The sequence below is a fragment of the Zalophus californianus genome, chromosome 10, assembly GCF_009762305.2.
Source record: "Zalophus californianus isolate mZalCal1 chromosome 10, mZalCal1.pri.v2, whole genome shotgun sequence".
Classification (NCBI taxonomy): Eukaryota; Metazoa; Chordata; class Mammalia; order Carnivora; family Otariidae; genus Zalophus; species Zalophus californianus.
This window is the reverse complement of record NC_045604.1, coordinates 75,335,419-75,362,894: the sequence shown is the minus strand read 5'-3', so window position 1 is coordinate 75,362,894 and position 27,476 is coordinate 75,335,419. Positions and strand designations below refer to the sequence as shown.

Below are 27,476 nucleotides of genomic sequence, written 5' to 3'. Positions count from 1 at the left end.
TAAATCACAGACCAAACAAATTGGCTGCTTGCTGAGAGCAGCACAAGGTGTGAAACCTTCCTGCAGGTGGACAGCTCTGTGTGAAATGCACTAGCTGGGCTGGACTTTGGCCACAGCTGAGGTCCACCAAAGGCCATCAATAAACCATCTTAAGACTCGTCTCTTGGGATGGGTTCTGGCTCAAGGGCAATCCTCACCCGACCTCTTTCCCAGGACTGTTCAACAATATTCCAAATGGGCTCCAAGTACATGGGGGTCTGGGACGCAGGTCACTAATTCAAAGTTGAAAGGTACCCCAGGCTGGATCCAACATATTCTTTCCTGGGAATTTGGAACCTGAATGGAGACACAATGGCTAGTGGTCTTTGTCGCTGAGTCACTGTGGTTTCTGAACCTTGGCAAGATTGACACTTTGAGCCAGATAATTCTGGAGAATTCTGAATAATTCTGGTTGCCCTATGCATTGCAGAGTGCCAACGGCAACCACCCTCTGATTATGACAACTAAAAGTATCCTTACAGGGCAAAATCACCCCTGGCTGAGAACCACTCACCTGAAAAGAATGTCCACAAATTCTGCCTGGCGAGGTCCTTAGGCCTACCCTACCTCCTGTACTTGCCCTGGATTGTTTTTCTTTTGTTTTCCTCTTTTGAATCTAAGAGTTTCTGCGCATTCAATGGCTTATGCATTACACCTCAAAACACATAAAATTGCAAACACCTCCCCCACCATATTTTTGCTAAACTAGGCAGGACTGGATTCTGTTTCTCAACCAGAGGGATCTTAACAAAAACACTCACATTCAAAAATCATCTTCGGTTTCTTGAGATTCAAAATTACCATTACCTGTCATCTTTCAACCCCTAGAAAGCCAAACAGTTCTTAATTTAACTTATCTCTGGTATCAGAGCAGATCTGAACACAAAGGCATGAATGAAACAGGCAGAAGCGCCACATGGGACACTGAAATATACCATGATGTGTCAGCAACAAGACCCCTACAGAGTAAAGAAAGATGGCAGAGGAACATTCCCCTCACCAGGGAGGGTAGGGGGCTTGATTGTGATTGGGTGTTTAGAACTAATGCTAGCACGTGAGGAAAAGCTGGAAAGCCAGGAAACAGAGATCTCAACAGACACATGCCTTGCCCATCCCCGGGAGGGAACTCTACAAAGTGTTCCTTAGTGAAACTCTGACTAGCTAGAACCAAACACTAGAGAAAATACGTATGCAGACAGCATTGCGCATCCAAACCCCACAACTGTTTGAACAGATAAGAATTCCATATGGTCTGCATTACCCTCAGCAATGGAAGGCTTTTTATCCATCCCCAGGCTACCCCATCACCATGCAGCAAGTGGGAGCTCTGGTCCCTTACATCGCAGCCAGGGACAGGAGTCAGTGGCTGATGACTGGCGTTCTGTATGATGGGTGAGCGCATCCAACATCTGCTCGGCCCTCCACACAAATCTTAAGGCCCTCTGGCAGGCAGCACCAAGTCCCTCAGCTAAGTCACAATGGGAACCACCTGCCAAAACGCCAGGTGTGAAACAAGCCCTAGCTCATTAGAGTCCTTAAGCCCCCACCCAAATTCTGGGAAAAGGCTCCAGGCAAATACAGGGCTGTCCACACAGCCAGTCTCAATGAGGCCGCGGGAGCTGCCTTATTAAGAGGGTCATTGGACGGTCCACGTCAATTTCACATTTTCTGTCAAAACCTCCCAGATAGCAGGCACCTCCGTGTTTACACCTCTCAGCAGAACAAATGCAGAGCTGTTGAAGGGAGAAATAACACACCACCACAGTAACAATAGAAGACATCGCTTGCAAGCTGTCCGCGGCCCCTGGAGTAACTGACATGTTTGACAGAGAATGTGTGTTGGTAACGTTGCTTGATTTGTGTTTAAAGGGAAAACAGAAAGTGCATTTCCAGGAGGTTTAGACATTGATAACCAAAGAGAAGGTCTTGTAAACAAAGCCACAAGGACCATGTCTCAGCAGTCCCCTCCTTGCCATTTGTCACCGCCCCACCGCCCGTTTTGATCTCCCGGAGGAATCGGGCTTCCACGGGGGAACAAGACCTCCTGACAGAAGACTGCAAGACAGAGGGAGGAAAGCTGATCAGAAATGACAGCGGCACAAAACCCTGTTAGCCTTCCACTCAGAATAGGTTGTACGGGGAAGAGACAAGGCTGTTCCCCTGCGGAGGATGAGCGGAGGCACCAAAGCACAGCACGGTCCTTGGGAGCATGCCCGCAGTCTGCCATTTCCAAGCCCTGAGAGCCTGGGCAGGTTATTTTTACCCTGCTGGGCCTCGATTTCCTTGAAAATAAGTCTCTCCAGGATGGTCTGGAGCAGTAGAAATACCCTATGGAAAATACGATGTAGTGACCAGAAGCTGTAGCGATGGTAGAAATAACAGCAATGTAATTATTAGCATGTAATTATAATATAGTAATTATAAAAATATTACTACTATTCAACTATATTACATAGTATATAATCATATATATTATGCAATTATATATTATGTAATATAATAATTGTTATACATAATTATATAATGATATATAACATTACATATAATTATCATGTTTTATTTTATGTATCATATAATTATACATAATAGTATATTATAATTACAAAACATGTAATTATATCTGATAATCACATATATGTTTATTATATGTAATACATGTTCTTATATATACATAATATATATCATGTAATATTATTTAATCCTTAGTTTATTAGTATTTCTATTCTTTTTTTAAAGCTTTTATTTAGGGGCACCTGGGTGCCTCAGTCCGTTAAGCATCTGCCTTCGGCTTGGGCCCTGATCCCAGGGTCCTGGGGTTGAGCCTGAAGCGCGGGCTCCCTGCTCAGCCGGGAGTCTGCTTCTCCCTCTGCCCCTCCCCCCCCTGCTCATGGGCTCTCTCTCTTTCAAATAAATAAATAAAATCTTTACAAAAAAGCTTTTATTTATTTATCTATTTTGAGAGAGTGCGCGCTCATGGGAGCGTGAGTTTGAGGGTGTGGGGGAGAATCCTGAGCAGATGCAGCGTTCAATCTCACTACTCTGAGATCATGACCTGAGCCAAAATCAAGAGTCAGATGCTTAACGGACTGAGTCACCCAGGCGCCCCTTATTATTTCTATTCTTATTGAGCCTTACTATATGCCAAGTACCATTATAAGTACCTTACAAATATTAACTCATGTGATCCTCAAAAGCAGCCCTGGTAATGGTCCCCATGCAATGGAGGAGGATACTAAAGCACGGATTTAGGTGCTTTTAATATGTTCATTTTACAGATGAGAACTCTGCAGTAAAGAGCAATTTAGGAACTTCCTAAGAAGGCAAAGCTGAGATTCTAACCCAGCAGTCTGGCTTGAGAGCTCACACTCTTAGCCAATATCCAATATATACATGTATTTGCAAACACTCAATATTGTCTCTATTATATAGTAGTTCTGGTGTTCTTTACGGTAGTGTTGCAGTTGCACTTGGAAATAAATTGCTAATATGTTTACTGAGTACTTTCCACAAGCCAGGCACTGTGCTGTGAACTTTACAAGCTTTGGTAAACTACCACCCAACAAAGTAAATGCTGCTGAGAGAGGGGGACAACTGTGCCCCAGGTCACAAAGGTAGTAAGTGATGCCCAAGGTCACAGAGGTGGAGGCAGGAGACGAGCCAGGTATCCACTCCAGAGCTCACACCCCTACATCATCCTGTTAGCATGCTTCTTCCTCCCCCCAAATACAACACTTCACTTAGATACCGTAGGTGAAGTGCCTTGCACACCTCCTGGTACCTTGTAAATGCCTGAAAACAAGCAGCTGCTGTTGTTTTTATTATAACTAAATGCAAAAAGCCCAGTAGGCATTTTCTTCCAAGAAATTGACGGAAGTATGAATTTATGACACCGTCTGTTCAGAGGGCAGGTCCTTCGCCCCTTTTAAACCTCAACAAAGCCCCTGCACCGTTGGGCAACATCAGTTCCCAAATCCAGCGGCTCATGGGAAACCCGGGATGGCTGGTAAAGCACACGGTGCCCTGGGCCCTGCCCTTCTGATGCAGGTGATCTGGGGTCCAGGGCAGACAGTACATTGGTGATGAACTTGCCCGCACTCTGATCAGCAGCGGGACTGGAGAGCACATAGATGGAAGAGGTCCTCGATGTGACTCAGAGCTGTGTTTTTCCTGAAGGCTCCCCACAACAGACTAGCTCCCCAGTGCCAGTCAGCAGTCTTGCACTCACACTCCTCCCTGCCACCAGGAGCTGACAGATGGGAGCTATTCTTATTATTTAACATTTATTAAGCGCCCACAGTGTGCTGAGAGTTACATGGGAACAGGGGTGTGGGTGGTCCCAAAGAGTTTGTCCCCAGAAGGCTATGGCCACACGTAGGGGCGGGGGTGGGCCTCTCTTTCCCCCCTTCAAAGTCCACTCCTGTCAGCCAACTCCAGTTTCAGCCCCAGAAGTCCTATGGGAGCCAGTGGACAAAGATCTGGGCAAGGGCTCAGTATGAGTGAGACCCGTACATCCTGCTTTGTGTGTGACCAGCAGCCCCAGCTCTCCGGGTCCATTGACTTAGGGGACGGCAAGGGGTGGTGAGCCTGATACAACCCAAGGCCATGGGCTACGCATGTCAAATCCCAGGGTGAAAAATGTATCTCTTTCTCTCTCCTCCACAGCATTCCTCAATGGCGCCCTACTCTGTCCAGCTGGACCAAAAGGCATGTCCCTGGTTACTGAGAATCTCCACGGAGAGGGGGAGAACAGACAGCTACAATGTGCCCACTCACCCCCAAACCTAGAGCATCTTCATATGAAAAAGAATGTGCAGCAAACCAGGAAACGGTGAGAAGAACCACGACGGGGCAGCAATGCTGGCCGTCCGTTACAGAGTGCCTACGGTGAGCTGGCGCTGTCCTCCATGTGCCGCAAACATCATCTCACCAAATCTTCAGGGCTCCCACCTGAAGTGAGTGAGACCGTCCCCCACTGTCAAGTGGAGACAATGGGAGCTCAGAGAGGTGAAGCCCCATATCACACAGGGGCCAAGATGCCTACTCAGATTGGTCTAGTGGGGCATGCCTAGACCTTGGCATGATGTCACGCTGCCTGAATAGCATCGTGCTTGTACTGCAAAGGCCTTGGGTGTGGTTATTTTGCACTCTTTTATTCCTGACATTGACTTTGGGAGGTAGAAAGTACGGCATATCACTACTGTTTTATAGATGAGCAAGTGGAGGCTCAGAGAGGTCAAGCAACTTGCCCAAAGTCACCAGGAGAAGGTTGTGGCCAGATGCAGGTTCCCCTGGTCTAAATCCTACACTCTAAACTCTCTGATCTCATTCCTTAACTGTGCTGCCTCATGAAATGAGAAGAAATAGCTCCTCAGAGAACACTCGGTGAGAACACCCTGGAAAGCACAAGCTCACTGCCCCCTCCAAATTCTCCCCACCTCTAAGAGCCAGTGCAGGTTAGAGAACAGAAGGAAAAGCAGCAGCTGAGGAGGCCACCCTCTTCCCCCAGCATGATATGCTGAACTCACTGCATTACTCTGAGCCAGATATAAGGTAGGACAAGACAGAACTGGCTACTGCTTCAGAGGCACAGTTCTTGCTGTCATCCTTCTTCCTCAGAAAAAAAACAAAACAAGCAAACAAAAAAAACCCTACACTTTGTCTCCAGAAACACTGTCATTCGGGAAAGATGGAGAAACTATCTATAGGGAGCCATCTTCCTGCAACTGTAGAAAAATTCATCTCGACTGCCTAAGCTACTGGCAGTGGTAAGGACCCCATATTGGGTAGGGTGGTGGGGCTGAGATTCTACAGAGTTCTACCTTCAAGCAGTTGTGTTTAACTTCTGACTCTCCTGCCAATGGTGTGGCCATGCAGGCTATCTCCGAGGACAGAGACTGGGTCTTAGTCATCTCAATGTCTCCAGAGCTTAGAAGAGAACCCAACGTGGAACCCACGACCCACAAATAATTATTATAATGAATAAATAAATGTCACAGTACCTCTGCCTCTGCCTTTTACAACCCAAGGAGCTCAAGCTAGGAACTAGGCATTGCAGAAGACAATGGTCCCAGTTGCCCAGAGGAAAAGACCTGTGGAGTACTGAATTCAGTGTTTCTGGACACCTCTTAAGGTTCAGTAGTTAATCCAGTGGAAGCATTGGGTGCTTGCATGCTGGTGGGATGCATATGTGACAGGACTATCTTTAGACGTGAGAGAAACATAAATAGAGGTGAGTATCTCTGTCATAAATCAGCTGGGGAAAACACTTACCCAAAACAACCTTTAAAAGACAGGGAGGGGGCTCTGCTCCACCAGCAAAGGCTCAGATTGCTGAACACCAAAGCAGCAAAGTGGAGTGTGAAATCCACAAGTCTCTCCAGCTCTGCTTGTCCCATGCCAACATCTTATAAAAAGCAGACTTGCTGATATAGCATGCCTTTAAAATGATCAAAATGACAGATGGTTGCTGCAGAAACACATCCTTTTTATAGGACTGATATTAATCAGAAGAGATTGACAGTGTCCCGTTAATCTTTTAATTTAAAAAAAAAAGTGCATTTCTATAAAACAGAACGGCGCAAGTCGCTAGCATCTCCGAAGTGCTTTGGAATGACGGATGGTCCGCATTATTTCAAACTTAACTAGAAGATTTTGGTTTTTCTTTCTTTATATATTTATTCATGTATGTATCGCTAATATAAGAGAAATGATATTGTTGCATGAGAAGCCCAATCTTGTTTTGGTTGTGGTGTTACTGAATGTCCTTATCAGACTGTCTTTACTTCCCTAGATCATGCTTGGTGTCCTCACCTGGAAAATAGTGGGAATGCTCTAAACATACCATACGGTACTGGGAGAAAACTACTGTAAATAATTTAGGTGGGAAAACATTGAGTAAAATTGCCATACCCTACTTTGATACCATCAGATCATTAATGGAGAAGCAAGGTGCACTAGATGACAGTTAAGTGCCTGGTAAGTGTGATCACTGGCATCAGGCAAAGAGGTAATTAAGATCAGAATCCCGTACTTCCTTCCCTGGAGAGGGTGTATGCAGGGTTCAGGGGAGAAAAAACATGCCTGGATGTCTGTAATAGCTTCAGCTAATATTGCTGATCATGAGGACCTGGTATTTGCCTGTCCAGCACCCTATTTTGAGAACAGGACTCATTTTATTCCCCTATTCACAGCCCGTTACAGCTCAGTCTGGGAGGACTACAGCCTCCAGCTCCAAAGCGAGCGGTGAGTCAAGATGATTGCTTTGGGGGTGGGCGTGGTTCACAAGATAAGCCAAGGAGACTGCTCTGTGGAATTTTTGCAAGAACAGTGGGAAAGAGACTTGCAAAGCTGGGTTAGGATGTAAGTCCAGAGTTGCCTGGGGACCATTTTTGCCTCCACTTAGATGGGGTGTGCTTGTGAAGATCAGGAAAAGACAACCACTGTGGGGTCGGGGAGAGACATGACTTGGGTTGTTGGAGCCTCTGAATTCAACTGCACCTGAAGCTAGATGTTTTCTCCAATTAGATTTTTTTTTTTATGTATTTATTTGAGAGAGCGAGAATGAGAGACAGAGAGAGCACATGAGAGGGTGGAGGGTTGGAGGGAGAAGCAGACTCCCCGCCGAGCGGGGAGCCCGATGCGGGACTCGATCCCGGGACTCCAGGATCATGACCTGAGCCGAAGGCAGTCGCTTAACCGACTGAGCCACCCAGGTGCCCTCCAATTAGATTTTTGTTGCTTACAAATAAAAGAGTCCTGACTAAACACTCATCATGCCTCTCTTTCTCACTTTCTCTTTCTCTCGAACAACGCAGAATAAACATCTACCCTGATAAGTATATATATATATATATATATATACTTTTTCTATGTATTAGGAGGTAAGCTTTATGTTGAAAACGGTCTTGTGTGTTTTCTATTCTGCTTCATCACCCTTTCCTACTTCATAGCCTGACATACAGTAGGTGCTCAATAAATAATTGCTGAATGAGGAGATGAATCACATTTAAAGCTCACAACCACCTTGCAAGACAGGTATTCCTGCTTTCATTTTGTAGCTGAGCAAACAGCCTTGGAGAGGTTAATTGACAAGCCCAAGGCCACACGCTTAGTAAATGCCAGAGCCAATATATCAACCCGGACCTGTTTGACTCCAAATTCTCCTTGCCACCTCCCTGACTCTTTAATTTAGTCTGCTGTTGACATGGGCCTCTTTGGCAGTACAGAAAAGTCACTTAGTGACTAAGACGGAGCGACCCCAAAGTAAATGACACCACTAGCATTTATATGTGATTTCTTTCCCGATCAGCAGATACTCCAAACATGTAGATAACATTGCAGGGCAGCAATAGGAGGATCTGAAAATGGCTCTGCTCGCCACAGATGAAAACAAGTTTATGTCTTTTAAGTCCACCCAGAAATGTATCCACATGACCATAGAAGTTCCTTCTATGTTCCTCTATCTTTCTGTGGGGATGGTTAGTCTTGGTCCACTGTCAAAACCAGAGCTTTGATAATTCCTGGCATTGCTACAAATGTATATGCAGATCTGTCATAAACTGCATCGCCAAATTCAATGATGCTGATTTCTGCTTTGAAATCCAGAGTACAGGGTTTGCTCATTCCATTGCTATCCCCATCAGACAGGCACTAATCAGCGTTTCTCTGCCACTGCCTACTCTGTGAAGTTTTAAGTTAGAAAACATTCGGCCTCCAGAGAGCTTACAGTCTCAGAGAGAAAAGATGGCAAAGAGTGCTCAGGACTCAAATCAAGCAAAGTGGACACTCACCTGCTGGATTCACAGAAGAGTATTTCGGAGCCCATTTCTGTGTCGAGCACTCAGAAATTTAATTTCTGAGATTCCTCCCAGCGCCTTTTGACCTATGTCTTTGGACTCTTGAGTCCTATGTTTAAACAATGTCAAATTCCACAGTGCCATTCGGTTGTGGAAGATACTGAAGCTCTATCTCGATGTGTCACCCCAACACCATGAATTCACCCAGGTGCTCTGCTCTATTAGGAAGAGCATTCTCCTTAGCTTACCCTATGAATGCCTGCTGGTGCTCTACAGCTCAACTCAAATGCCACCTTTCCCATTTAACCACCCACTTCCCTACTCTAAGAGACATCCACCTACTCCCTCTCCTGTATTTTCAAATGCATTGCCATGGATGCATCGCAACAGTAGATTGGTGAAGAGGGAAGGCTCTGGCCCAACAGACCTGATCTAAATCTCAGCATTGTCACTGACATTCCTGTGACCTTGGACAAGTTACATTTCTCCCCGAGTGTCAGTGTCAGTTTCAGTTTCTTCATATGCAAAAAGGGCATCATAATGCAGGACTGTGATTCCTTATCTGAGATCTTTGGGGTCATCTGTATTTTGAAATTCAAATTTTTATGGGAGGGGCGGGGAATTGTCTTTTTCAGAAAGGTATTTCAGTGGAAACACTGATTATTTAACACCCTCAGCAGGGTCTGGGACAGCACTCTGAAATCAAACACATAAATATCCCTGTAGCAAAATATATGAATATTCACACTAAGTGGGATAAAGAAAGTCTATAAATAGCCACCCATCATTTCAGGTCAAGTCTGCTTCTCAAATGAGTTTTGGTGCCAAACTCCCCCCCCAAAAAACCTTGATTTACAGAGCTTTTTGGAATTTAAAATTACAGATAAGGGATGGTACGCCAACAGTACCCAACGTTAGGGTTTTGTAAGAACAAATTGAGGAAATATGCCTATGTATTTAGTGCAACACCTGGCTCATGGCAAATACTCAATAACTGTTCCCTGTCATTCTTTTCTAATGCTTTCATTGCAGTATCAGCTTTGTGTTGATCCAGTGTTCTCTTCCCATGGGCTGTGAACCTACAGGTCACTGGCTATAACTACAACTTTTGTGTTCTGGGCATGCAGAGCAGTGTCTAATATAGAATATGTTAGCAGTGAATGAATAACTAAATTAACAAATGCATGGGGAGATGGACGGGGCTCTGATCACACCATCTTCCATCTAGGAAAATAGTCTTACAGATCCATTATCTGTAATACCTAGATGTGATGGGAATTACTTGCCCCAGTATGGAGAATGATCCAGCCACGTATCATCAAAGGGCACACATTTTGGACAGATACCTACAGCAAGGGGTGCAAGTCTGAACTTGCAACCTAGAGCCAAGGGCTCATTAGACCTAAATGCTAAACAAACAGACTAATCACTTAGTGATTAGCCAGTGTTTTCTTATGTTGCTTGGTATTGTGCGGCTGTAGTCCATGGCTTGGATTAGTCATCTCGGTAACTTCTGGATTCAAGACTGACTGACAATTGACTTGTCAGGCTTTCTTTGTTCTCAGATCAGACAGCTCATCGATCATTCAAGGTATTGTTGAACATTTAGAAGTAAATAAAGAGGTTCGATAGGAACATACATTGTTTCTTTTTATCCAAAGAGTCTGAGATTGAGATCCATACCAAGGGAAAGAAGTAATGTTTATATAATGCACTTGGTAATATTACTCTTTTCTTCTTCTCTTCTGTTTCTCACTACCCATGAAACTATCCAAACTGTTCAGCTCAATTCTGCATGGCCATTCTGGAATTCTTTACATGTCTAGGAGAAACTATCCACCTTGCTATATATTCAACAAGTTTAGACATAAAATGATGGGTTCAGGAGATCCAATATGGTAGTCATTCTGGCTTTCCTAAGGGATGGCGGGTGGGGATCAGTGGTAACTTCTGGAAACAAAAGGCCCTGGTGAGTAACAGCCCTGGAATTAGTAGAAAACAACTCCACTCTCGGTTTTTTTGCCAGACAACATGATGCTTCCTTAAAGCCTGTTATGATGCCTGGTCAATTATTTATTTTTTCTTCAACCGAGCGGACTAAAACAGGGCAATGCTAGTATGAATAAAAAAGTGGCACTTGAAAGAATTATGAAACGGAAGTTCTTCTGCCACAGAATTGTTGGCTCTTGAGGTTGGAAAGACCTTGGGAGGAATCTCAAACTCTGATCCAACAGCTCTGTCAAGTGGCCACTACAGCTCTGTTTGCATATCTCCAGTCACAGGGAACTTACTACCGATGATGGAGTACACACACTATTTTGGATCACTTTAATGCCTTGCTGATGACATTATTAAGGTGTGGGTGGCACCTTACACCCCTACAGGAAAGCTCCGGCAACTCTTGAAGAGTTGGTAAAGAAAATACAAGGTCAAGGAATTGGTAAGCAAGCCGATACAACCTGCTGGGATACAGGACAGCTGGTGTCAGAAGCCTCAGCTGGAAGGTGAGTGAGCGTGTGTGTGTGTGTGTGTGTGTGTGTGTGTGTGTGTGCGCGCGCGCGTGTTACAGTTTTTCTCTCTTGGAGCTGCGTTTCCTCCCCTTGCAAATGTTACTGCAGTGGGGTGATTTGAGTTTCTTGATGCCAATGGGTAAATAACACAGGCTCTCTCAGCAAACCAGAAATGAAGCTAGTCTCTCTCTAGCCATAGCGTTTCAGTGTGTTCCAGGGCAGTGGGAGAGGAAGAAGATGAATATGTCACAGCAGCTGGTCTAGAGGCTCCTCGCTGCACTACTCTCCTGACTTATGGGTAACCAGTTACCAGAAGTGTCACTTGGGAAAACAAAGTATGATAGGGCTGAGATTTGCAAGTAAAATCACTTGTTCCTTCCAAAAATAACTGGATATGTTTCTCAAACACTCTTCAAAGGAGGAAGAAATAGGGCCTCCCCAATTTCTCAGTTGCCCTGTGCGTCTCCTCATCTATCACTGGGGTAATACGTCCAGAGTGGCATTTCGTAATGACAGCAACATTCCAGCAAATCGATAGTTATTTAATTCCCAACAAGCTCTCAAGTCCATTAAGCCTGATTACATTCACCCATTTCAGTGGGTGCCACTATTTTTCCTACACCGGCACTTAATCTATAACAGGAACTTATGAGAACTTTCAAAAGCAATTTCAGCATCAATCAGCATAGAGTGAAGGGCATGATTTGCTTGTAATTATTTATCGGACAGGGCGACAGAGGGTCTGACAAAACTCCAACAGTCGACCTTCACCCCAAGTTTCCAATAGAAGCAAAAGGCGTTCCAGTTTGCCATGGAGTCCTGCTTCAGACTCCATGCGCACCCCATGGGCCTGCTTATGCCAGGAAAGATGGAACAATTTCCATGTTGTGAAGGACCATTCTTCAGACGGTCCACTTACTTCTCACACACCATATAGGAGTTTCCAAACTGAGCAATGGCCATAAATCTAGGATGACAGAATGTTTTGTTAGTATGTAGAATCGCCCCTGCATGTCTCAAATCACCAAAGTTCTTACAGTTCACAAGCACCATGTGGAAAAGGGGAAAAAATGTGTTTGACCAGAACCCTCCCCCAGAAATTTCAATTAACAAGCTAGGGTATTGCAGAATTTTAAAATATAGTGGGGGGGGGCAAGAATAAAGGTGAAAGGGCACAGTGAACACAAAAGACATTTAGCTTTCCTTTCCTGTAGAAACACGATTGTAACAGATTTATTACAAAGGGATGGCTGTTCTCAAACAAATAACAAACAAACAACAACCACTTAACCATCTGGGTTTCCCATGATGTTCAGGCTCTGTCACTGACTCAGTGTTAGCTTTCCACAAACTTCAGACACACACCCAGAAGCCAACGCTTGTTTAAAAAGACAAACTTATGGTAAGGGAAAAAAAAAAAAGTCCCAAGCATCGTATTGGTAGATGATTCTCCCTGCACAGAATTAATAGCCTTAAAGTAAGACCAACGCACATTTCAATCCTCCACTTTCTTGCCATCATTAAGGTGTAAACCACTGGTAAGGGATTCCTAGAATAATCTCTGAACTTCATAAATTAACCATCAACAGAGTGTTCCTTTTTGCCTCGATGCCACCCCTCAACCCAGGTTGGGGTCGGGGGGGGCCTCCGATGAAAATAGACAATCCACATGAGGAGGCAAACATATGAATTAATGCATATTTCATGATCCTTCTATTTTCTGGGTTAAAGCTCTTAACCGAGTCACCTCATGATAAGTTACTTTGCCTCATGATCTGCTCTGGGAGACTGAGTCCCTCAGAAAGCTGGGAAGGAGAGCAAATCCTTTGCCCCGTGGTCAACCTCCTGAAGCAAAGGCATGAATGTTAAACAGCACCCAGATCAATACAAGCAAATATAGCTCAACTACACCATTTATTCAGCCATGAGAGATGTCAATAGCCAGATTAGGGTGATCCATCTTTTTGATTTCCTACTGTCTTCCCACTGACTACACGAGGGCTTTTTCCTGTATTAAAAGTGTTTGCTTTCTCAACCATAAAAATTCCAATTATTACTCTGAGCACTCTGGAGTTAAGTTGCTTGCTGGCAGTGGCCTTGAATTACCTGGATCAGTCCGGGGAAGTAGGGGGCTGCTGGAACAATCATAGGCACGCCATAGGGATGCAGGAGGACTCCTTGAGAAGGCAACATGCTTTAAGTGAAGGTATTATTCCCTCTGAAGCTCAACACATCAATGGAGAGTTAGGGGAAAATCTATAGACCCAACTTCTTCCGAACTACAAAGCTGAGAGCCAAATCGCTTCTGTCAGGAGCCAAGCACTCATCAACGCGGAGAGGGGAAAGAAAGAAAATCCGCATCAGCAACTCTTAATGTGAAAGTTTTCTTCCCAGACGACGAAGAGACACAGCAGCTGCAGAGTTGAAGCTACCAAAATGGAAGGTGCTATTTTGGGAACGGCTTGCCTAACATGACTAACCAAATACTCTTCATTAATTTAGTTCTCAGAGAGAGTGAGAGAGAGACCAAATGACAGAGAGAGAGGTAGTCAGGCTATGGGATTTGGGCTCTTCCTAATGAATTGGGGCAAAAGGCAAGGGACAGAGTCTGCATGGGATTTTTAGCGAGAAAAACTGAGAATGTAAATTGATACGATTATCAGTTGCCACTTAAAACTCAAGTAGGTTAATGTGGGCAGCCTGCGGTACTGATCAAAAGAAGCTAAGGTGATAGTTTGTGCTTCTCTCTCTCTCTCTTTCTCTCTGGTTTTAATTTTAAAGGGGCAGTCTGTGCAAATAATACAATAATCATGCCAGCTAACATTTGCAGAGTGCTATGCACAGAGAGTGAACTAAGTCCTTTACATGGGTCATGTCATTTATTCTCACAACTCCCTGAACTACTTATTGTCAGTTCCAGGCAAGGCACACAGGAAAGGGGGCTCACACTGGTTGAATTGTTTGCTCACAGTCAGAGTCTCTGAGCCTTGGTTTCCTCATCTGGAAAACTGAGTAATAACAGACCCTACCTCATAGGGTTGTGTGACAAAGTCCCCGCCATCAGATCCTGTGTACAATACTATAGGCCATCAGCCATTCATATCTCGTGTTTCCTGTTTTCCTGGCAGTCAGTATGGACACAACTCTGGCTTCAGATCAAAGGTGCAGATACATTCAAATCGTCACTCATCGCCGGAAGGCATGTGGGCCGGTGGAGGAGCTCCCCAATTTTGAGAGCAAGGATGTAAAACAGACAAAGCAAGTCCGCTCAGCTAATGCTGAAGGTCCAGGGATCATTGGAAATCACCTTCAAACCGAACATCCGCTTGCCACATTCCACCTCTAACTCTAAGCAGGACACAGGATATAGATTTTGTAGAAACTCCGAGAGCTTCAGACACCACAAAACATATTCAACTATTGGCTTTTTCTAAATCCAAATGTCAATCCCTCCACTTTTAGATAGTCAAGGTGTTTTTACACTACACTAATTTTAGTTGCTTGATTTAGCTGCATAATTACATTTCTAGATAACGACAGTGGACAGCGTTTGGCAGAGAATTCAATTATTTAAGGCTGAATTTTGGCCATCTTGACAAGGTTTCTCTGTAATTGATTCTCGTGTATCAAAGTAGCCACACTGTTACAATTCAGAAAGCTCCAGTAACAGCTGCAAGTTGACCCCTCTTACTTAACAGCCTGATACTGTTTCTAACTTTAGCTTTTGACTATGACTTTCAACACCGCGCTTCTGAGAAGTTACCAGGGAGGACAGAGGCATCTCCATGAGACAGCTTCCTGGGATGGGAGAGCTATTCATTACTTTGGTAAGGGCTGGGTCAGATTGGATTATGTCTCTTCAGTGTTATAAAATGGAAAGACCATTGGAGGAGGAGGCAGGAAATAATCTGATCGCTAAGGCCAGGAGCTTACACGTTGAGATGCTTAGTTTCCTAAACTACAACAGAGGTAACAATATCCACTTACTCATCACCAAGACTGCTCCAAAGAGCAAAATTCTGGGAGTGTTGTGGAAACTGCAGAGTTACATAAATACGAAGGATCATCGTATTCATTACTATATATATTGTTTTGGCTAAAGAACCTGATGAGTTCAGAGAGAAATCAGAAACCCATAATATACGGGGCATATAGATACATAACTCTACCCTTTGCCGAGGGCATTTTCTTTTTTCCTTTAAAGAACTCCATGTTACAGAAGTTTTTGCTGATCCTGAGTTATGAGTATCCATTTCCTCCTTTCTCTTAAGATAAGGGCTAAGTGTTTTGTGACCCTTTTCATTTTGACTGCCAGGAAGCTCAAAGCCAAATAAGAAGTTCAACTCTGTCCATTGTGTTGGCCTCTACTGCCTGCATATTTGTGTTCTTGTCTCCCTGTCCTCACCACCTCCAGTCCTAACTACTGCTATTCACATTGTCTCTGACTCTGATTGTATATCATATATTACTGTCATGTATCATCCACAGTAGTTATATTTTTGGAACTGTACAAATTGAATATATCCTTGTTCCAAACCCACCTCAAAAACATCATGAAATAATAAAACATAAAATTTAATGACAACCATTAAACAAAACCTCTTGTTCCAAGCACAGGTTCTGTTTTTCCAAATAGGAAGCACCTAGTATTACTAGATAATAATTCTTTCTTCTTAAATCCGCTTCCTCTGCTAAAAGGCAGACACTGCCTTCTGCTCATTCCTCCTCACCATTGGATAGTGCGCACGACTCATGATAAATGATGGCTATCCAACGTCTAGAGTGTGGTATTAAACTCATGGGTTTTTGTGCAGGAACTTTGAAAATGTAGAATAAAAGAATAAAGTAGAGAACAGAGGAAACAGTGGTGAGGAGACACAGGTAGGCCTCAGAAACACAGAAATCAAGTGAAGGGCCATGCACCAATATTTGCTATGGTCGTCCCAGACAGGATAGCAAACTTGATTCTATAAATGGGCAGATGATAAATAGCTCAGGTGTTGAGGACCTTAGCTCTCTGCTGTAGCCACTCAAAGCCACAACTGACACATGAAAGCAGTTACAGTACAGAAACAAACACTGAAATTTGAATTTCCTATAATTTTCACCTGTCATGAGATCTTCCTTTGATTTTTTTTCCCTTCTTGAAAAAGTATAAAAATCATTCTAAGTTTGAGGGTCGTAAAAATGGGTAATGGGCTAGGTTTGGCTCACAAACCATGGTTTGTTGACCCCTAATTGAGAACATGTATTTTAATTAAAGCTCTGAAAGTCAAACTTTAATACAATAGCAAATACATCCTCCTTTTTGGTTGCCCTCGGCTTCTTTAAGTATTTCTTGATTTTCCTGTCACTTCCTTGGTGCTAGTTCTGTCACTCTTCCCTATGTTAGGGACTTCCATCAGGAGACTTTTTTATCTTAGCCAGGCTTTGATAGTTCAATCTTACCCCCCTTTCCAGAAAAATAAAAAAAAAAACAAATAGAAAACAAATAAACAATAAACCCCACCTTCCATCTTCTTTCCCCACCTTCCATGATGACACTCCGTTCTTGGAGACTGCCTTCTCTTTCCCCTTCCTTAGATTAGAGTGGTTCCTCTGTTGAGGTCAGACACCGCATCTCCTTCCCACATCCGAGAGCAAACATGAGGATTATGCTGATTGCCACCAGCCTTTGTGAGTGGCAGCCACCCAAAGTTTAAACACTCATGTAGGAGAAGGAAAGAGAAAAGTAACACAAGTGTTGGCTGGAGGTTGGGAGAGGACAGCACTTAGAGAAGACCAATTGCTGCCATATGGATTCTGTTGGTCAACAGAGCCAACTGTAGCCTCATGGACCAAATTCAGTCTGAGGAGGAGGATGAAGGAGAGGGGGAGAAGAATGTTGATGATGACGACGATGATGGTTTGTACGCATTGTGTAAAAGAGAGGTGACATTTTTAAATGGAAGTGTCTCATGTAAAATTTAGATATACAGTATCTCTTGAAAGCCTGCAAGATCTAGAAACTTTGGGCTACATTTCCTGGTACTGACAATCCCTGAAGTCTGGGAAGGATCTGCCTCCTCCATAGCTCAGGAGAATCAAACTCTGTGAGACTATCTCCAGTATTCTTCACCTGCTTCCTGAAAAGAAGCCAAATGTCAGTTGCCACTCGTCGACCAGTGAAACAGAACAAAATAAAAACCATAAAACAGAGTGTGTCTCTGACAATATTAATTGCATTCCCTATCTTTTGGATATTGACAGTGTTTATCTGACCATACGGATCTATGCTGAATATTGAACTACTCATCCCATACCATTTCCAGGCCAAGTTGGGGAAGAGACAGTTTCTTACAGTATTCAAGGCCCTTCATGATAGTCCTCACCTTTAGTTTTCCAGATTCATCCTCTAATACTGCCCTTCCTTCTACGAATCACTTTTTCCCCCTGCAAATCAGTCTGGCAAGTTGCCTTTGTCATACACTTTTATAGATCCAAGCCTCTGTACAAGCTGGCCTGTTATGCAGAACTATTCGTTCTTCCATCCTTCTCTCCTTCCTTCGAATTCAAACTTGCTGGCCTAATCAAATGTTACGTCTTCTGCAAAGCCTTCCCCATGACAGCAGGCAGAATGAGCTACACCATCACCTATGTTCTAGCATCACCTTAGCAAGGTACAAGAATTCTGTGAAGTGTGACTACTCCTCTGGAAGGTCGACTGGCTCAGATGAAGAAGCCTGCCCATCCTTCTTGTTCAATCAATGACTCTGAAGTGGTGACTAGACAAACAAAGTCTCCCAGAATGCTTCCTGGGAGAATGACTGGCTGAATGGCTGCTTTGGGAACCTGTGAGTCAAACAGAGGGGCGCAGGGGTCTCCAGACAACTGAGGGCTACCTGTGTCTCTAAATTTGTCTCAAGTGGCCCTGGGGTATCCTGGCATAGTAGCAAAAGCCTGAGTCTCGAAGTTGGAGAGGCTGGGCGTTGGGATGTTGGATCTGACCTAGGATAAGATCCTCAGTCCTGAGCCCTAGTCTCCTTGGAGGTGAAGTGACCCAACATCTGTAGCTCCTCACAGGCAGGCTGCTGCCAAGAAATGACTGGTTGTGCATGTGTGTTCCTGGTACTTGGAAGGTGTTCACAAAGGTTTGGTGTGTTTTTATTTTTTATTTTTTTCCTCAGAAGGTCTTTAGTGTACCTGTGTGAAATTGTTTCCTAATCATCTCTGTGCTATGTCAAGTTTGCCTTCTCTGTGCCCCACCAGTACCCACACTGATGTCTCCTTTGGAGCCTTCTTTCTGTCCCCTCACATGGCTGCTTGTTGAGGACACCCCCTCCTTCACAAGCAGCCAAGTGCGGGCTCCTCAGGCAGCCTCCCCACCTTCTCCAGCACTCACAACCTACCCGTCTAAGCCCCCAAAAGACCAGCAGTGATTTGTCCCAGGACGGTAGAGACCTGGCTGGTGACCACATCCAGGTAAGATCCATTTTATCTTTTCTACCTCATCTTCGATCATTTTGTTTTCCTGTCTTTCTCATAGGACTGGGCCTAGAGCAGATGCTCAGTAAGCACTTGAGAATCACCTGTGGTGTCCACAGGGCCAGATGGAGGTTCAGAGAGGTTATGTCATTTGTCTGAGTTTAAACTGCAAAATGTGTGCTTTGTCAGTTACCAAGAGCCAGTTTTCCCTTCCACATGCCCCTCATATCTGCTAGATCATCAAGAGTGCCCACTCTAGGGTAACAACTTGAACCCACGTTGATAAACTCCACTCACCACCAGGCATGTATTCAAACCCCATCCAGTGCAGGTGAGAACAGCATGGATGGACTTTTTACCTCGCATGGACCTCAAAGGTAAATTCCATGAGATGCTACATAATGTTTATGGTCCTGACACTAGGGACAGACAGATGAGTTCCCCCCAGAGGGGACACTGAAACCATCGAGCTGATTACCAGGGAGGCAAGATCTTCCACAGGAAAAGCTTCCATAGACTGTGGGTAGGATGTACTAAGCCATCGACCAGATGCTCCTCAAGTTATAGCCACTTCATTTGTACCCTCTACTGGGAAAGTGACATCCTGGGAAGAGAAGCTATATCCCCAACCCCTCTTATGGACTGGTTTGGGTTAATATGTATAAATGAATTGATGCATGGAAAGTTCTTACAAGAATGACAAGTGCCTCCTAAGCATTACATTTCACCAAGACACTACTATTCCCTCACTGTCTGACACTTCTTGCCACCACTGGCTTCCCTCTTGCAAAATCACCACGTCATAGTAGTTAAGAGCTCACACTGAGCCATACTGCCCATATGAAAAGCCTAGTTTCTACCAACTGCTACCTGTGTCTTCTTGTGTAAATCACCTAATCTCTCTGGGCCCCAGATTCATTATCTGTAAAATAAGAACATCATTAATAACCATCACTCATAGGTGGTCTGGAGATTTGAAAAAGAATAACATGCAGACATGTTTAGCTGAGGGACTGGCTCATAGCAGACACTCATTTAATGGGTGCTCATAGCTGTTGCAGTGGTAACAGCATTAGCAACAGCTGGTCTGGAGGATCAAACCAGCTCAAATCAGACCTCCCCCAAACCAGGAGTACCAAAATCCTTTCTCCCTTCAACCTCGAATAGTTAAATAAAATAGTGCTCAAAAAAGTAACCTGCAATGTGCCTTCTTGTGTAAGAGCTTATCTCCTTCTTCCATGATTCTAAGCAAAAATTAAGACACAGAGGCCAACAAGGATGTCTGTGTGGCTTCTGTACATAGAAGATATAGTGTTGAAACCAAAACATGAGAATTTCAATTTCAAGTGAGGGTTTATGGGGATGATGAAGATAGTGCCTTTGAATCTGGGACACTGGGTCACCCTATTACCTCCAAAATGGTTATGCAGATGCACAAAGAAAATTCCAGTAGGTCTTATAAGTGAGGAGGCTGCTGATTATCATTAGAAACTCGAACCCCCAGTGGTAGAGGCAGTACCATGCTCCTCTTGGTTCATTAAGTGCTTCTTGACCTGATTCTCCTCTGAAAGCCAGACTGACTGGCTGAATGAGCAAATCTAAGAATATCAACCCCACACATCATCTCTGCTGAGATCAACAATGCTTCAGGAACCGACCCCTGACCTGTCTTGGGATGAATGGCAACTGGGTTTGAGAATCTGTTGACCTTGCTTGAGGCAAACAAATGCTCCCTGGGGATGCTCAAAGTGGGGGATGATTATCAGCTGTTCCCCTGGAGTTTGCTTTGTGTCCTCCCTATACCTTCTGCATCTGTGCTGCAGGTCCCTGCAGGAGCTGGGCACAGAGACACTCCAAAGAGCACAATCTCCAGAACTCATTACTGGGCCTTTCTGCACACACCCCATGCACATACTCTACTCTCTGTGAACTGGCTCAAACACCTGAGTTCAAGGTGCATCCTTCTCTCTTTGGGTGACTAAGCACCTGGGCTTGCATCTCCCAGTGTGCTCTGTATAATAGAAGTTTCATGAGATGCTTCATTGTAAAAAGAATCCCATGACCAAAGAAGTAGGAGAAATTCAGGTTGTTGTCTCTCCCTCTTGTGGATTTGTGATGCCTATTAGCACAGTAAAGCACCTGAGATGTCCTACAAGGAAAAAAGAATAGAAACCTGTTTGACCTTGTTTGATCCAGATAGTCCCAAACTTATTTGATGACCAACTGACCATCTGTCCATCCATCCATCATACACCCATCCAGCCAGTCATCCATCCATCCATCCATCCATTTGCTATGTGATATCTGGCTACTAAAAATTAACTGTGTGTCAATCATGTGCAAAGTTTTTTACTCCTTCTCCTTTTTCCCCTCCTACTTCTTCATCTTCTTCATCATCATCATCATCAGCACAGTTCTACCATTTGAACAAATATTCAATGCTTACTTTGTGCCAGGCACTGCACCAATGTCATCATATGTGTTCCCTCTGTTTATCCTCTTTACAGCCCTATGAAATAGATCCTGTTAGACTTCTTACATTAGAGACAAGAAAACTGAGGCACTGAGAGGTGAAGTGAATGACAAAGGAAATATAGCTGGTAAACGAGGAGCTGTACCTTGAACAGGGGCTGCAGAGCCCTGGGTGCTAATTACTTGGTGAAGCCCTTTTCTGGCATGTGACCCCATGTAAATATTCTAAGAAATGCTGGCCAGGATGAAACTCAAGCTGAGTGGCCTCCTTATCTCCTTTACCCTCAACACCTCACTCGATCTCAACCTCTCCAATAGCCACTGGAGGCAAAGGAAAACACAAACAAAGCCAATACAGAGAGCTGGATGACACCTCGAGGCTTGGGGCAAGACTAGTCTCCCCCTCCTCCAAGACTTCAGGGAGTGGGGAACTCCACCCCCTCCCCAAAGCAGAGGAGGTTCAAGGCCCACGGAAGTGGGCTGGTCACATGGAAACACCAGCAAAAAGCGAGAGCATGGGTGGGGAAGGAGAAAAGGGTGATCCAGGAGAAGGGGTGCTGAAGAGATTATCCTGCGACCTTCCTTTGTGATGCCCGAAGCACCATCTCAACCTCCAGGGCTGTCTTAGCCTGGGCTCTTTCCCATACTAATATTAGCCTCTTCCGGGGAGAAGTGGTGTTTCTTAACTCATATTTTTGATGCATGGACCACTATGAGAATTTTGCCTTCATTCCAGAAAACTGCACATAATTCACAAAATTTTCCATATCATTACAGGAGATTGATGGCCCCTCTGAAATTCAACTGGGGTCCCTCGAGGAGCCTCTGGATCTCTATCAGATTTTTACATATATGGCCAATATGTGCTGTGCTTTTGCTAAAGGAAAGGCGTGGATGGAGTCAGCATCCCTTAAGTCGGGCTCATGGTGACAGTTCAGGTGACTGTTCTCACGTGGAATCATGTTGACCTGCTTATCAGCACCGTGACTCTGAGGATGTCTACCTGCCACTCGGAGGACTCTCACCACAACTTGACAGGGATGAGGTTTTCAGAAAGGCAAGAAGGTCAAACAACTTGGGAAAGTGCTAAGGCATTTCATAATGTAAAACCAAGTCAGACAGTATAGAATCCAAACGCACACCCTAGCTCTCCCATCCAGTAATGAGCAGTACTCCCAAGCTGGGGTCTGGCTTCTCTCTGATGAAGCTTTCCCCTCCAGCTCCAGGCCAGGAAACAAATGCTATCAACCCAATGAGCGGGTGGAAGGCATAGTAGGGCTCCCACCAAACCAGCGCTGGGGGAGAATGTAAGTAGGAAATACGTGCTTGCATTTTCAGAGACTCTGCAATCTGCTCTTAGAGACAAGACAGAGATAGGAGGGACCCAGAGCCAAGCTGTGCCAAGCCGTGCAGCTGAGCATCTGTGAGGATGAGCCAAGGGGCTGACCACTGCAAATGGTTTCTTCACGATGTCATGGCCAGGCAGCTGGTGGCAACAGAGAGCCTCTGACAGGTGGGCTTCTCAACTTCCCGGATTAGCAGTGCCCTTCTGGGACACTCTGGGGACATCAAAAGGGGAACCACCCTAAGTGACCTTATTTCCTTCCTGATAGATATTACAATCTATCTTTAAATATTTTTCAACAAACCATATATACCACTTACTATTTGCTAGATACTTTCTCACCACTTTATGTATTAACTCATTTAATCTTCATAGCAGTCTTATAAGGAAAGTCCTGTTATTGTCCCCGTGTTACTGATAGGGAAGCTGAGGCACAGGGAGGTTAAGTCACTTGCTCAAGATCACACAGCTTGTGAGTGGTGAATCTGGCTCCAGAGTATACATATATTAGTCAATGTGAAACTGACTAACAAAAAACAAGCTTTTTTTTTTTTTTAATTATAATAGCAATGTATCCTACTGGCTAAGAACTCAGATACTGGGGCCACACCAAACTTAGGTTCAAATTCTGGATCTGAAAATTCCTGGCTCTATTGCCCTAGGCAAATTACTTAACCTCTCTGAATCTCAATTCACTCACAAATTTAGAGGTAATAAAACTTTCCTTACAAGGTTGTTGGGGAGAGTACTCTAAATCACGCAGCAATGTGCTAAAAATATTCCTTGGGCTTGGGTCCATTTTTATGAGCTTCACTCATGGTGGTTGTATTTTAGCACGAACATCTGTTTACATGAATGCCAGGCATTTAAGTGACTGCTCACTTCTTGCTTGCTGGTTGACCCCAAACATTCCAGTTTCATTAATCAATAAATCCCCATATTCGCTTAAGCTAGTTTGAGTTGGGTTTCTATCCCTTGCAACTAATAGATTCTGGACTAATTCAATAGTGACAGTAAGAATAGTAGACACACACATGAATAAGATATATTTTGCTTATTTTTTTAAACAAACACTTTTATGGACCTTTTTGAATGCCAAATGCTATCGTAAGCACCTCACAGACTAACTCTTTTAATCTTGTAACAATTCTCTGATATTGGTACTCATAACTGCCCCATTCTTGAGATGAGGAAGCATGACAAAGAGAGTTTACATCATTCCTGGCTAGTTGGGTGAGAGGGCCACAGCTAAAGCCATGCCTGCCTGCTTCCAAATCCTATTTTCTTTCCTCTGCATGCTTTGCATGACCAAGGAGGTTGATTACTTGCTAACTAATGAATCCTGGAAATCTACAGAGGAGCGGGCACCAATACTCAGGTGCCCGCATCACACACATTGGGTCCATGCTGAAACCTCCACTAAGTGAGTCCTAGGAAAAACTGCATGGGCCGTTAACCAGAATTCCAAAATATCTTTCCAGAGAAATCCCACTGCTGTGGAGCCATTCCAACACACACTGCACAATCTCCAAACTATATTCAGACCCAGAAATAAGAAACGTCAACCTGAAATCACCCGACCACACAGTCCACATCTCTTCTTCTCAAATAATGTTTGGTGGAGAAATCTGTTTCCCCTTTCTACAAACGCTTCTAAACTTACCAGACTGGTTGGTTTTTAGGGACTGGCTTTTCTGCACCCCCACCTATGACAGATCTGACCTCAACAAGTCAGCATTCCATAAAGTATTTACTGTGTTCGTTTGCATCTCCCCCAAGAATACTGGGTAGAGTGCAATGTGGAAATTCACCCATTCCAGGGTGGCTGTTTGTTTTAGGATTACCACCCAGACCTCACTTCCTTCAAGACTCCCAGGCTGGCCTCAAAGATGAATGCTCTCTTTAGGACCAAAATAGAACAAAGGGACAAAAGGGAACTGAGGGATTTAAAATTAGGATAAAAAAGGAAGAAAAAGAAACACAACAACTTGGCGCTGGAGTGGCCTTCCTTACCCGCCTAAACTTACCAATGATGCCCAACTCTTGGTGTGGTTTATCCCCATATGTTCCCACACTCCCACTGGGACCTAACATTTGCAGGCGCTATTTATCATTCTGGCTAGTGGTGTGCTCATCTGCCTACCTCGCTAAGCAGCCCTTGTTGTTATTTTTATAATTACTGGGAGTCTTTTTCATGTTGCACTCTGCCAGAGCTCCAGCTTACCACACACCTGTTATACTCCGGACACATGGAGAGAAGGGGGTGGGTCTGGCAGTGGAGGAAAGGGGAAGACAGCCTTCCTGCTCACTGTGAAAAGCAAAATCAAGAATAAAGAAGCTAGACCAGAAGCCACTAGGTACCTCTTTTTTTTTTTTTTTTAAGCCTGTACTCTGTGCCAGTTTGTTATTTAATAAACATTCTTCTCCTGGGAGAGTTTGTTTATCAGAACAAATGCTGTACCATTTTCTTTCTTTCTTTCTTTTCTTTCTTTCTTTCTTTCTTTCTTTCTTTCTTTCTTTCTTTCTTTCTTTCTTTCTTTCTTTCTTTCTTTCTTTCTTTCTTTCTTTCTTTCTTTCTTTCTTTTTTCTTTCTTTCTTTTCTTTCTTTCTTTTCTTTCTTTCTCTTTCTTTCTTTCTTTCTTTCTTTCTTTCTTTCTTTCTTTCTTTCTTTCTTTCTTTCTTCTTTCTTTTTCTTTCTTTTTTTACAAATGTCAGCTTACTTAGTCATCATAATGACCAACACTGAATATCATCATCCCCATTTTACAGATGAGAAAACTGAAATAGAGACAAGTTAAGTACCTTGCCATTGGGCTCACAGATGGCAAGTGGCAGATTCGGACCACGCTGCATTCTAATCAACATCCCTGCCATGCACAGACGTCATCCTCACCACGGCCAGCATGCCTCCTTCTCCACCTCCGCCAGGACCTTCACCACCACTACCAGTATAAAAGTATTGATTGAGCATTCTGTTTGCTGGGCGCTTTGCGGAGTGCTCTGCAGACTGTCTCATGCCATATTCACAACAACCCTATGTTACTGATCCTGTTATTACCTCTACTTCACAAATGTGGAAACTAAGCTTCAGAGAAACGAAGAAATCTGTCCCTGCACCTGGTCGGAGGTCCACAAGATTTGTGATGCTTTTAAGATCCACAGCCAATTTTGCCTGACACCTATGAGAATGCATTTAACTCCTGCGCTCCCTTTTTGGGAGATGGCAGGTGGAGGTATTGCCCACCGGGCATTTCGTCAAACTGGCTCCCTGCTCCTCACCCACCATATTGGAAGTTTGTTGCTAGGATGTGAGAGACCACCCCGCAGAGCTGGGATATGACTTTGCATGTGGTAACTCTGCTACCACACAATGTGCAAGACCAACTGCTGAGATTCTGAGCTCTGGCCAAGTAACATCCGGGAGCTTTGGCCTGACATCTGCTGAAACTGGCCTGTAATTCTCTTTGGTGAAGCCCCATGCACCCCAGGTCAGTCCCTCCTGAGACGTCACCATCCTCACCAAAGCCCTCAGATGTCCCCTCCAGTGTGTTCCATTTGTTCTCCTCTGACTGAACACCAGCTCTGGGGAATGAAGGGGTGTCACAAAGAATATCAGGCTTGTTTTTCAAAACTTTCACTCCTGTCCGTCTCTTCTGTCAACTCCCAGACCAGGCGACCGTCATCACATACCGGAATTATTACTGTGGCCTCCTACCTGGGCCCTGCTTTCAACCTTGTCCCCCTCTGATCTCTTCTCCACAGAACAGCCACACTGGTGTTTTTAAAGGCTAAGCTCAATCATACCTGTCCTCTGCTTAGAGTTCTTAGTATTAGTTCTCCTCCCTTTTAATTTCTTTTGGAGTCAAATCCAACCTCCCCCCCATCAGTGCTTCTAAGCCCCTGTGGTTTCTTTCCGGCCCCTCTCTGCCTCTTTCCCTTCTCCCATGGTGCTCCAGGTTCGCTGGCCTTGGCTCAGTTCACTGAGAACACTGAGCTGTGGTACGGCGGCCATACACACCTTCTGCCTCACCATACCTGCTCTCTGACAACCCAACCCCTGCCTCTGCCCACTTTCTTCATCTCAGCTTTAATGTCACTTCCTCACAGACAGTCCTCTTCATCCTTGAATGCAACCCCCACTACTTTCTGTGGACACCACTTTTTTTTTTTCTTTCAGAGCACTTACCCAAGTTGCGATACAAATTTGTATGGGGATTGCCTGCTTATTACCTGCCTTCCCCAGAAACCTGTAAGCTCCATGAAGGAAAATGAAGTTGGTTTCCTTGTCTCTGTACCCTCAGTGACTAACTCAATTTCTGAGGCAGGAGCAGAGGCTAAATAAATATTTGTTGAATGAATGAGCAAGTGAATTAATTATTAACCAATTACTTAAGCGAGGGGATGAGGTCTGATTTAATCATTAGGGATGTCACACGCTTTGCTATATAGACAACTCCATACGTTTTTCATAAATAGATCACGAAGTATGAGGAACATTCTATAAGTGGTTAAAAACATAGCATTTCTCTCCTCCCATAGAATCAAATAAACTCTCAAAAGTCTGTCTTATGTGTAAGGCTCTAGTTGTCTTATGTAATATAGTAATTGCTGGCTTGAATTAAAGACATCATTATTTTGGAGAGTTGCTCTTTTTCCGATATAGAAAGTGAAGGATCCATCCCTCATATTAACACATCATCTCCTTGGCATGCTACATGACTAAGGAGGAAATGTGATTTTATTTTTTGAGAAATTGATATTTTTCACAAAGCCAAGAGGAGCTATCAGAATAAAGGGATGTTTATTTGGGTGAATCACCAGCTTTGCACAAATCCCAAGTGCTAATTGCAT

General features: G+C 44.2%; 1 protein-coding gene and 1 long non-coding RNA gene across 20 annotated transcripts in view; one reads left to right on the top strand and one right to left on the bottom strand.

The window, feature by feature from the left end:
• Positions 1 to 27,476, bottom strand: part of RBFOX1 (RNA binding fox-1 homolog 1) — a 2,051,181-nt gene that overhangs the window by 320,446 nt on the left and 1,703,259 nt on the right. Inside the window, exon 1 of one of the 19 annotated variants that reach the window (XM_027611438.2) lies at positions 13,451 to 13,729. The exons of 17 other annotated variants lie outside the window; for them this stretch is intronic. In XM_027611438.2, coding sequence (XP_027467239.1) covers positions 13,451 to 13,537 — 87 coding nt within the window. In that variant the 5' untranslated portion in view covers positions 13,538 to 13,729. Of the gene's footprint in view, positions 1 to 13,450; positions 13,730 to 27,476 lie in introns of those variants that run through there. One more of the 19 variants, XM_027611439.2, reaches the window with a different exon arrangement.
• Positions 11,144 to 27,287, top strand: LOC113932388. Its single transcript, XR_003523054.2, has 5 exons — positions 11,144 to 11,338; positions 13,657 to 13,787; positions 22,058 to 22,218; positions 22,619 to 22,793; positions 25,395 to 27,287. It is a non-coding gene; the product is annotated as an uncharacterized LOC113932388 (long non-coding RNA).